This window comes from Aythya fuligula, chromosome 3 (assembly GCF_009819795.1).
Source record: "Aythya fuligula isolate bAytFul2 chromosome 3, bAytFul2.pri, whole genome shotgun sequence".
NCBI classification, from domain to species: domain Eukaryota; kingdom Metazoa; phylum Chordata; class Aves; order Anseriformes; family Anatidae; genus Aythya; species Aythya fuligula.
The window spans coordinates 15,581,786-15,594,048 of record NC_045561.1 but is presented as its reverse complement, the minus strand read 5'-3'; the positions used below and the strand labels follow the sequence as shown (position 1 = coordinate 15,594,048).

At 38.6% G+C, this 12,263-nt stretch overlaps 1 protein-coding gene across 1 annotated transcript in view; it reads right to left on the bottom strand.

Moving 5' to 3' along the window:
* Positions 1-4,337: 4,337 nt before the first annotated feature.
* Positions 4,338-12,263, bottom strand: part of LOC116488050 (follicle-stimulating hormone receptor-like) — an 83,915-nt gene continuing 75,989 nt past the window's right edge. The window contains 6 exon segments of the mRNA XM_032185345.1: positions 4,338-5,386; positions 5,389-5,781; positions 5,784-5,808; positions 5,810-5,836; positions 5,838-5,905; positions 5,908-6,038. Of these exon segments, the coding sequence (XP_032041236.1) occupies positions 4,812-5,386; positions 5,389-5,781; positions 5,784-5,808; positions 5,810-5,836; positions 5,838-5,905; positions 5,908-6,038 (1,219 nt within the window). The 3' untranslated portion in view covers positions 4,338-4,811.

Here is a 12,263-nt window from a genome sequence, read left to right as displayed (position 1 = left end):
CAACAAGGCCCAGATTTTCAAATATGTGTCTGCAGCTAAGTACTTAGACTAAAAACTCCTTCTGAAGAAAAGTGTTTACATGCAATTCATGTTTGCAATTCACAGTGGAGATTACACATGCCAATATTAAGAGTGCAAACGTGAGGAGGTTTGTATGTGGTTACCTGACCATTTGAACTGGATGTACCTTCCTTTTCTGCTCTTTCTTTCAGGGAGGAGGAGGGATGGTTAAATTATTCCTTAAGGATAAATCATTTTGCATTATTAACTCTTCTTAACAACAAAGCTGCATAAATTAAATGTAAGATTATCTGCTGTGTTCTCAGTGGAATGATTAGGAAGGAATCTACAGGAAAGAAATGCAGTCAGATGATCTGAAGGCTTGCTAAATGGGATGCAAAGCCTCATCTTGCATTCCTAACAAGCTCAAATGTAGACCTGCCTTCTAATGAGCAAACCCTGCTTGGTGTATCTGTGCAACCCCCAGAGCAATGCTGTAAAGAAAATGGCTCCTGGTTCATTTTCTCTACTGAGTTAGATTTTTGCTTTTATTGATGCTTTTGACCAGCAGCTCCCATTAACTTTACCTGTGGTGGCAATGTTCATGATGTGACCTTTAGTCCATCATGCCAGTGGCCCCATTTCTCACTTCCCATCACAACACCAGCAATGTGCTGCTTTGGGAGGTCAGGTATTGGTTCCCCTCAAAATACATGCCTGAAGGAGCGATGCCTCTATCAGGCAGATCAAGAAAAAGTTTATGGTGTCCCCAAAGGCAGAAAATTCACTTCCAGCACAATCTCTTATGTCACTCTGATGATGGCACTATAAGAGGAAAGAAAGCCATATCTCTTTAACTGGACATTTTTTGGGTCTTGGTGGAAACTGAAATACAAGGGCCGTGTAAGGGTGTGAGGCACTAGTAGCAGGGTGTCTAGGATGTCTTTCAGATTCGGGGAGTAATCAAGCAATCACTCACAGGAAATGTAAATCAAGTAAAAATGGGAAGAAAAAAAACAACAGCAGGAAAAAAAAAAGTTGAAAAGAAAGAAAAAGTTTGCAGCTAGATAAGTCATCACAATCAATTGATTCTTTAAGGCCTTTTCTCCAAACTACACATATTCATGAATTATTGCTCTCACCCACATCCAATGAGAGAAGAAACAGTCCTCTGGTGTTGTTTTTCCCTGGAATGTTCTCACCAAGCTCAAACTGTGCCTGCTTGGATCTTATGCCTTGTGCTCAGCCCTTTCAAACTAGTTAAATGTTAGTCTGGTGCTCATGACGAGCTCCTGGCGCTCAGCTTCTGCTCTGGGCTGTCTCTAACAAGTCACTGTCCTTGCGTTTGTTCAGCACTTTTACATTCCTTTGTTCTCTTTATCTCTGTGAGTCTGCAGTGTCACTGGCGGTTCATGGGAATGGGGGAGATCACCAGGCCTGTCATGGTGGGCCTTTGGTCTTCTTACACAGAACAGTGACTCAAGCTGTGACATACCCTGGAGTTCTGCACCGTCTTGAAACCTTTCCTTGCTTGTGCAGCACCTGTCAAACGGTAGGGAGGAAAACCAGAAGTCATTACAGTATTGTCAGCTGTCAGATGGTCTTTGGAGCAGGCTGGCAATGGGCTCCTGGATAGAAAAAGATTGTCTTTTCCTGTGAGACAGAGCTTAGCAAAGACTCAGTTTCCATGGTGCACCTCATGACAGCCGAGGCTTGGAATCTCTGTTTTGAGTCTTCAGATCAGACACACTGCCTGTCAAAAAGAGGGACAGAAGAGTGTCTCATCTAAGAAGAGTCATTTATATATATTAAAAAGGACCAAACTCTGTCAGTGATTTGTATCTTACTTCATAAGAAATGTGAATTAATGGAAGGGACTGATTAAAACAAAGACATATGAGTGTTGCAAAGTTACCTGTTTTAGAAGTTCCAAACATACAGTTTTCTGTATTTTCTTAGCTCTCTGCAAGCCATTTTTTTTTTTTTTTTTAAATTGTGGAGGCTTTCATCACGGGAGTTTCATTCGCAGGTCACAATGACCCAGTTGTGGAGGCTGCACTGCATAAATGGAACTCCAGATAAGCAGTAACATTAATTGCTTACTTCATCAGCATATCTCTGACTTGTTCTCAAGGCATTTTGTTTGGTTTTATTAAAACAGATTTCAGAAAGGAAAATGTAAAATAGTTTAAAGATTACACAAATAAAACACATTGTTCAGTGCTGAGAAAATCCACACCAAACATGAGCTGGCTTTTTTGACATTACAAGCATGAATAAAATGTATCTTGCATTTTTTCTTATTTTTTCTTTCTCCAGTGTAAAAATGACTACCTTGAAAACAGCTATAAAAGGACCAATGTCCCACAAAAGGAATGGTACAGGCCCTACAACACCCTTCCCTTCCCTTCCCTTCCCTTCCCTTCCCTTCCCTTCCCTTCCCTTCCCTTCCCTTCCCTTCCCTTCCCTTCCCTTCCCTTCCCTTCCCTTCCCTTCCCTTCCCTTCCCTTCCCTTCCCTTCCCTTCCCTTCCCTTCCCTTCCCTTCCCTTCCCTTCCCTTCCTTCCCTTCCCTTCCCTTCCCTTCCCTTCCCTTCCCTTCCCTTCCCTTCCCTCCACCTCCTCCTCCTCCTCCTTCTAGGCTTTGCCTTTTGACCCAATACTACATGACCAAACACAAAAAGCTCCTTATGCTCAGTCAGGGTGAGTTGTGCTTGATCCTGAGGGCAGTAATACTGATCACAATAAGCTATTTGTTGAGCGAAGTTCACAAGCACCAGGGACTGTGCCCCGTGGAAATAAGAGCTTGTTGTTTAAATGTTGTGTGAAACAGTCACAGGGAAATCCAGAATGACTACCTTTCAAGGTTTTTGAGGTCTCATTCTGTTGTCTTTGAAAATGGTCAGGCAAACATGTGACACACTGCATAAATTTGTCCTATTTATCAACAAAAATGGTCTAGCATTTGCCAAAGAATACCCCTAATTTTTGACCAAGAATAGATTCAGGAGCTTTTTTCTGAATGCAACTACACTGTGTATGACATAAAGTGTTTGTGAATAAATGATTCCTCTGAGTACTCAGAAGGGCTTCCCAGAGATGGACAGTCTTTGTGGTTTAGCTCTTCCATTCTTCCTCCTCCTGGATCTTGGAGGAAGTGTTACTCATGTCAAGTAACAAAAATTCCAACTCTCTCTCCCCCATCCCCCCATCTTTGTTTTCCCCTGTTTTATGCTAATTTTATGCTAATACCTCCTTTCCCAGCTAGGACTCAATCATCTCCTGTAGTTATTCACATCAGGTTCAGGTGCTGACATGTAAAGCAGATGACAGGAGAAATTATGAATGGAAACATGAAAAACAGCTGCTGAAATGTTAGGAGTTGTAAACAGGAAATATTCAAAACTCATCATATTAACCCGTGAAGACTCCAAAGACTTTTAATATCATGGGGAAAAAAAGTGAATTGTCTGTGAGGTGGAAATGAAGTTCAGACTCCTGCCCTCATGTTTTTTGATTATTTCTTTGCTTTTTTATGTCTCCATATCTTCACATAGATGCATAGTCACCAGGAGAAAACACAACCCAACTCTAAATACTCAATGCATTTCGGAATGATTAACCTGTAAACCATTTCATTTTTAAGCCTTGCAAAAAGATTGCATTCAGATTCAGATGTTATTCAAAACATCTGTAAAATCTGGAAATCTTGATTTTTTTTTTCCCCTCTTGTTTCAACATATGCAGCTTATGCCTTTCACATCTTTCAGTCAGGAGCCTCATTTTATAAGCTGCACATGAACCATTATTTATAAGGGAAGGAGAAAGAGTACGTCCAGGATATCATAAAAGCTTTTGTTCAAATATTCATAAGCCAAAAGGATGCATCTGGAGACAATGACCCTGACATAGCCCAAGGAATCATATCAGAACAACCCACATAGCTAAGGGGTCCAAATAACCAAGGGGTCCAACCCCAGAAAAGCTATTTCAACACAACTTTGTGAAATCAACTTGAGGAAGCATCCTCCTTGTTATGAAGGATTTCTTCTGCTTTTGTTCCTCTCTTTCTTGTCTTGGAAACAAAACCAACAAATCAAACTAATCTCCTTGATATTAATTCACGTGAAATCTGTTTCTTTGAGCCTACCAGTCTAGATCAACACAATCCTACCCAATGTGATACTTTTTTGCAGATTAAAATATGTACACACAGTGTGGGACAGCTAACATTAACCTAGCTGGAGAACATAGCAGCCCAACTGCTATGGTAAACACAAATGGAAGCAACAGAAGATATTTTCATTCCTGTAAGTTGTACTGAAGGAGGGCTTAAAACTGTAAAGACTGGACTTCTTTCTCCTGTAACCTAGGAGATATGATGATTAATGAAAAGAGATAATTATCAGTCATTGTTACAACATGCTTCACAGACAAAAAAATAATTCTACATATTTTTTTCTTTTGACTACATATAACCATTATTTAATTGTCAGTAAGCAGGTAACATCTTCCTAGAATGAAGGCAATCTCTGCCTGTATAGTATGAGATACCCGTTTATAAGCTCATTTATTTCTGAAGACAATTCTACAAGGACACTCTGAAATATACTGCCGTTTTGTTCTTTGTCCTTCAAGAACTAATGAAGATCATGTGTCATCTCTGAAGACTGTTCATTGAACAAAAAAGCAAAGAGGAAATAAAAATGTTTTCCCATCAAAATAAGTTTCCATGTTATGTTGTAGTCATTATTCAAATTCACAGTTGAAAGTGATTATCACACTGCCTCAGACACAAATTCATGCAGGCATTTCAGTTCAAGTGATTTAGAGGAACCAGTGAATAAATAGTCCCATCACTGTTTTTTGATGCGGGAGGATAATGACCATTTCTTGTGTGGAAATTATGAGCAGATGAGGAAGTGTCTGTTCTGTAAATCTGGGCTTGCATTTCACAGCAACCAAACTTGCTCAACAGAATGAAGAAATCCCTGCGGAAAGTCTTTGTGAAAATGGCATAGAGGAAAGGGTTGGCACAGGAATTGATGGGGTAAAACAAAACCAGGAGGATCTTGGATTTGGACACTGTGATGAGAGGAACCTTGAGTGAGGCTGATATTGCAAAAAATGATATTGGCGCCATGCAGAGGAAGTCTGTGAAGATCAATATAGCCATGCGCTTGGCAATCTTGGTGTCACTATTTGAAGAGATGACGTTAGGGTTTCTTACAGTAAAGTAGATGCAGATGTAGCAGGCACATATGATCACAAAGGCGAGTACATTCAACACTAAAAGAAATATAACATAAGCCTGAGAAAATGGTGTCTCAATGTCCATGGGTAAACATATGCTGACCTTCATGTAGCTGCTGACACCAAATATGGGAGAAGTGCCACCGTGAAAGCAAACATCCAGCCAAAAATCATTATAATCACGGCGTGCCGAAATCGAACCTTGCGGTCCAGTTGCATGGCATAGGTGATAGTATGCCACCTTTCCAGAGTTATCACAGTCAATGTGTAGACTGAGAGTTCACTTGCAAACACTGTAAAAAATCCTGCAGCATTGCATCCAGCCCCTGTTTGCCAGTCTATGGCATAGTTGTAATACTGGCTTTTAGTCTGTATATCTACAGATGCAATAAACAACAGATAGATACCTATGCAGAGGTCTGCGAATGCGAGATTGCACATTAGAAAACGAGGTACAGTGAGTTTGTATTGACTGCTTATTAAAATAATGAGAACAACAATGTTCCCAGTGATAGCTAAAATGCTGATAACCATATCAGGACTCTCAGAATGTTGTAAACCCATGATATCTTCACATGGATTGAAAGGCATCAGGTTTAGGTGAGCAAGCCACGTTAACTACTTCATTGCATAAACCATAGTCAAATTCATTCTCTGAAGGTCAAAACCAATGGCATAGTTGGAAATATAATCTTCAGCTGCAGATCGTCTATGTATCTTATTGCCAGGTTGCTCATCAAGGTCTTGCTTAGCCTGAGATATGCTACATATTGGATGTAATTCAGTGCTGAAATTGTAGAAAGAGAAGAGTTAGAAACTGAGGCACATAGCACGAGGCATACAACAAACATTGAATCATGAAGTTTACATTAACAAATCAGTTTTTGGGTTAGCTGATTGTATCGATTTCCCTGAGCTTGAAATTAATAGGCAGAGTAGTGCCTATTTATCTAATATTACGTGAAAATGTAGATAGATTTAAAACATAAAACATATGGGAAAGGAAAGCCTGATGTTTGACTTACTAACGATCATGATGATGTTATCCACCTGGACAGAAACATTCAGTAAGAAGCTTCCACTATTTCAACTGAATTTCCCACGTAACCTGACAATGATAAGTGATTCTGCATGGGGGAAACACATAATGATGAATTCCTACATATGACTGGACTTTGAAGAATGAGACAATTCAGTTGTGCAGATAAGGAGTCTGTATAATCAGAATTACTCCACTGTTCATTACTATTACTCTTAAATTTCCTTTTTCCCAAAGTTTTTGTCAGTCAGTGTGTCATATTCATTATCAAAAGTCCTTCATGGCACAGAACAGCTCCAGTCTGTGCAATTCATTTAAAGAAGTATATCTATCATATTGGTCACTGTCTATTAAAGTAAATAAATAACATAAGTGAGATCATACAAGGTTTCCAGACAGTCTCTGAAAGAGAGTCCATCACAGATACAAACACTAGACATGGTAGAATATTTTGCTTAAAAAATGTTTTTTGAGGAAAGTGAAGTGAAGTGAACAAGTAAAACCAAACCAAAACAAACCAAGCCAAGCCAAACTAAATCAACATTTCTGTAGAAACAATAGTTGCTTTTGTTTCTGTCAGAAAGCCTTTCAAAATGTGTTGGGAATTTTTAGTAGGAAAAAAAGTCAATAAAGGAAAAGAGTCTCAAGGAAAAAATTACTTTGAAGGTAAAACTTTTTTTTTTTTTTAATATAATTATTTTTATTTTAATTTTAACAGTATGTATTTAGCTTTGTTTCCTAGAGGATTAACCTCAAGCCCATCTTCTCCATGTACAGACCAACTGAAGAAACAAGTGTTTTGGCTAAGAAGCTCAGCTCCATCAAATTAACAAATATCAAGGTCTGTTAGCAAGAAATAAAGGGTCAGCTTTGAATAAGTTTCTCCTAGACCTCCTTTAAAGTTTGCTGCCCCAGAAACTTGCATCCATTACATTGCATAAAGATGGACCCAGACTTAATTTGAGTTAGCAAGTAAAACCATTGACAGTGTGTTGCAAAACAAACAGAGTTCATCTCTGCCTATTTTCATCTATCATTTAGACAGCAAATTAGGTGTCTATGTTCCAGGACAGGACCACAGGTTACCTTCCACCCTGATTTGCAGTACACTTGAGAGGACAGCTTCCTAGGCAAGGTAGGTCGAAATGGTTAAACAACTTGTAGCAGATTAAAAGCGAGGATTCTTATTTTTTTGTAACCCAATTTACCCTTTGACTTTGTGCACTCACTACATCTTCCAAAAATCAAGTTGAAAAGGAAGAAAGAAAAACTAATGAAGGCCCAGCACCAGAAGGTGAGGAACATTTCCTATGAGGTTTCGAGCATCCTCTGCTATTATCAATATTTTTTATCTTGCCTGTCAACTGAGGCAGAAAGCCGATTTTCTGTGAGGTCAAATATGCACTATGGAGGTCACAATAGCAATAACAAGGCATTACATTTTGCTCCCCTGTGTTCTGCCTGCGTAAGGATGAGTGAGGGGCCAAGCATATTGATCAATATATCAACAGTTCTCTAGCTGAGAGGGAGTGTATGCTTCCAAGGAGCAATAATGGATGAGAAAGTCCCCCAGCTTTCAGTGTAACATGCACTTGAGGACACTGAAAACTACTGCAATTAGTAGTTCTTTGTAAATGAACTGAAGAAAACTGGTTTCATCCAATTGCTTCCCAGCTATGAGTTAAAAAAAAACGTTTTCCTAAATTACGGAGGCACTACCTAGAGTTAAATCCATCTAACAGATAAGACAGCTATGTAAGGCCAATGAAATATTTCTAATTATTATTATTATTCACTTCCTGAATATTTAACACCCAGAGCTCCCAAACAAAATCAGACTCCCACGGAGTTAGCCACTATGTTTGTTCTGAGGATAGGTAGTGAGGAGTCCTCCCGGCTGCTTCCTTGCACTGTAAGCAGAGTGACGGGCAGTTGCAAACTCCCAGGGAAAGAAAAGCCATCATCTGGTACTGACTGTCCTGAGATATTTGTCCCTTGTACTCTCAGAACAATAATTTAAAACATTTTTGGCAAGAGATTGGGCCTGCTTTCTTTTGAGAAGGCAAGCATCATAATAATTCATTTATTCAGACTATTTTCAACACTCTGCTGCTGGTTTAACATGGTTTTGCTCAAGTAAACACTCTGAATAATAAACCAGGGAAAGGACAACTTAAAAAGCAACATTAAAATTGGCAAAGCACTCTGACAAGTATAACTACCCTTGTGCACGTAGTTATTTCATGACTCCATTCTGGACTGGTGACAACAGGATCTCATGTGCTGAGAAACGTAATTAGCAGAATAAATAGTCCAGACCTGAGTTCTGTGTTAGGCCCTATCTTGGAACATCCTTACCAAAAAATGACATCAACTGAGTAGGGAGCAACTGGTATTACCGTTCTCATGATAACAAGGCCCAACACAACTCTATGTGCCATGTTCTTTAAAAAATAGGTTTTCAAGTGATAGCTTCTCCAAAAAATAATGATCATGTGTAAGGACAGTAATAATGATGCAGATATTTAAACAGAAGGTGATCTTTATACCAAGGAAAGCCTGTGGGATTATATAATGGTCTATGTCAAGTTGAGGGTTTTAACATCCAGCTTCTACCCTATCTGAGCTTGAAAGATATTATTTTCCAGTCACAGGAGAATGTGAGAGTTCAACACACTACACTGGACTTGTCCTAAAAAGCAGGTTAGCTCCTGTTAGGCCACCATCACAATATTCCAGTGTAATAAATCTTCAGATCAATATTTATTGTAAAATCCTGCTTAGAATAGGGAAGAAAATAATCAAAACTGCCAACATTTTAATTTGTGTCTCAGTCTGGCAGGTCTGTGCTTGATGGGACATCCTCCAAAATGTAGAAGGCACTGCCTCTATAACAGGTTTAACATTTCCATTAGCACAACAGAGCTGGTGTAAATGTGTTTAGGAGAGGTGATCACTATCGGTGATTTATTTTGTCTAAGGTTCTTGAGTGCTGGAGAAATATCAAAGATAGGAAATCTTTGATTTGTGGCAAATGGGGCAGCCAGAAAGGGGCCACACACCCCTGACTTAATTCCTTCTGAGATTTCCCACATGAGCATCAAATGCTTCAGTGATTCTTAGAAATGCACTTACAGTGTAATGAGGCATCCTTCTTATACTTCCTGGACTACCTGGAAATATTTTGAGATCTAAACTGTTACAGAGGAATGTGTGGCTCCTGTGAAGATGCACAGCAAATCAGGTAACATCACTGTTCCCACCAGAGTAAGAAATGTCTGCTGCACTAAACCAAATGCAGCTCTTGCCAAAGGAATACTAGACGTTGTGTGAGCAAACATTGCAGACTATTAATAGCTCTTCAAAATCCTGAGCAGTCTTGAATGCACACACATCTTGTCAAGAAAACTGCTTTGAAATGCAAGTGGATGTAGCTGCTGCAGATGTGACTAACCTCTGCTGAAGTGCATGGGAATACCTATCATATTCAGACTCACAGCACAGAACTAACTTGCACACATATTCTCTCTTTAAACTGGAGAGAGGATATTGGTCTCCCACCAATTTCAGTACACGACACGACTCTATGAATTAAATGAACATTTTTAATTGCATTTAAATGCAGTTAACAGGAAAAAAAAAAAAAAAGATCTAAATAATTCTGTATTTACGTCTGGTATTTTTAAAAGATAATTCTGGCAACCATTAAAACCATAGATAAATGCATTCAATTTTGTTCTGTTGATCAGGGAGATACAGTTTAGATGTATATGTTTATTCACATAATCATATATCAGAGCATATACAGATCTCACATCTGAATTTTTATATTCTTTACCCAGCAGTGATGCATTTCTTTTACAGGACAATGAATGCTATATTCCTAATGATTCCTGTCCTAGTCTAGTTGGCTGAAAACTTAACTAATATTTAAATGTGGGAAACCAGGAATTGGTTGTTTTAACAGTGAAATAAAACTATCTTGAATGTACTGTATACAGAAAATGGTTTATCTAAATGTATTTAACACAGGAGTTCATAATGATAGACAGAGATAGACACAGTTTGTTTCTTGCTCCCTTGTCCTTCTAGATTTCAGCGTGTTGCTCCTCTTCTACACCTACTCTATAATAAACAAAAGCCTTCTTGCCTTGTCAGCTACAATTAAGTGGAATATTCTTTGAATTAAATTACTAGAATAAAGTGAAATGGAAAAAAAGTCTCTAACTAAAGAATAGCTATTCTTTCAAAAGTGTTTTTAGCTTTTAAAATCAGAAATTAACATCCTTTTCAATATTTTAAGTATAGCTACTGTAGAAAAAAACAAAAAGGTTTTTAATGCACCTTAAAAATTCAGTTTTACTAACTCTACAAAAAAATTACCTTAAGTCATTTTCTTCTGCTGTTTGAAAGACTCTTCATTCATTTAAAATAGATTGGCCAACTCACTGGCCATCTGCACTTGTCTTTTGAGTGCTGCTCAGTGCATTGACATGTCTTTGCAAAATTACACTCACCCGGGTTTTGGGAAGGGTTGTCAGTATCCTCCTTGGTTTCTTACTTGCCAGGATAGAGGTGCCCCAAAGTGGAGCTGTACTATGGGGGAAGTGAGTGCTGTGGGCTTCAATTCCCCTGGGTAATTGTGGCACAAAAGTTATTCAGAGGGAGGGGATGCTGAGAGCTTACTAAAAGCTCATTGCCATCTCCTCCTGTTGCCTTCCTTCATCAGTAACTCTTAACCTGATTTTAAAAAGCCCTGTTGCCTACTTTCCAGTGTGGATTCTAGGATTTGGGTCTTGATTTGGCTCAGGCAGCCCAAAAGTCAAGTACCGTCAAAAATATATATGATAAAGTGACATCAAAAATCCCTTTGCTGATTTATCTTTTTAGAACTAAACATGCTTCCTTTGAACTCATTGGAAATACCACTCTGCCACCACACTGGAAGGACTGGAACCATTTCTAATTAGCAGGCAACCAAGCACTGTGCCTGAGTAAGCCTGTAGAAAATATGTGAAAATATCACCTGCTGATAACCACTTGCAGCAAAAAGTTTAGAATTTTGGATCAGAAACTGGCAATGAGGGATGGATTCTGCCAGGTACTTTCCTTACCACTGTAGTGTCCAATATCAAACTTGCACTTTTCCAATCTAGTTTTTCAACACACGTATAGGTGATATGTACTAGCTATCAGCATAGCAGGACCAGGCATCTTTCATTGCCAGGTGACAATACACTACTAAAAGTAAAATAAACGGCTATTATAAGTATCTAAATGAAATTTACAAATAGTTTGTACTGTTTATGCATGGTTTTACTTTTCTTTGAAATTTTAGGCATGTTCTGAAGACAATGTCTTGAATTATAACAATGATCCATAACATTTTTTTTTTGTTTTGTTTTGTTTTTGTTTTTGTTTTTGTTTTTTTCTGCCATGGCAATTTCCAAGTTTTTGAGGACTTCCAGTAAAAGAAGAATTTCAAACAATAACGTGTTCCCACAGGAACCAATCATTCAGGTTTTCCAGTGGCACAAATTCATGAGGTTCATTAGATCACATGTAACATTTAAGGTTTATCTGAGCAGCTGAAAATACTCAATGTGAGTCACTTCATACCTGAAGTCTCAGTGCATCTTGATGATGGCAAATTAAAACAAGTACTGAAAATTAGTTTGGGAGTCTAAAAAGACCTCCCTGACCCAGTGAATTTGAGTTTAAGGGGATTGCTCTAGCTCAACCATTTCAGAAATTATGTCCAAAAATCATGTGTATGTAGATGTGACAGATGAAGTATCTGTGGCAGAGGTGATTCTCCCACTATATTTAGCATTGGTGAGGCCTCACCTTGAATATAGTGTGCAGTTCTGGGATCCACAATATAAAAAGGATGTTAAGATACTTGAAAGCATCCAGAGGAGGACAATACCAGTAAAAGGGCTGGAAGGCACGTGCTATGAGTAGAGGCTGAGG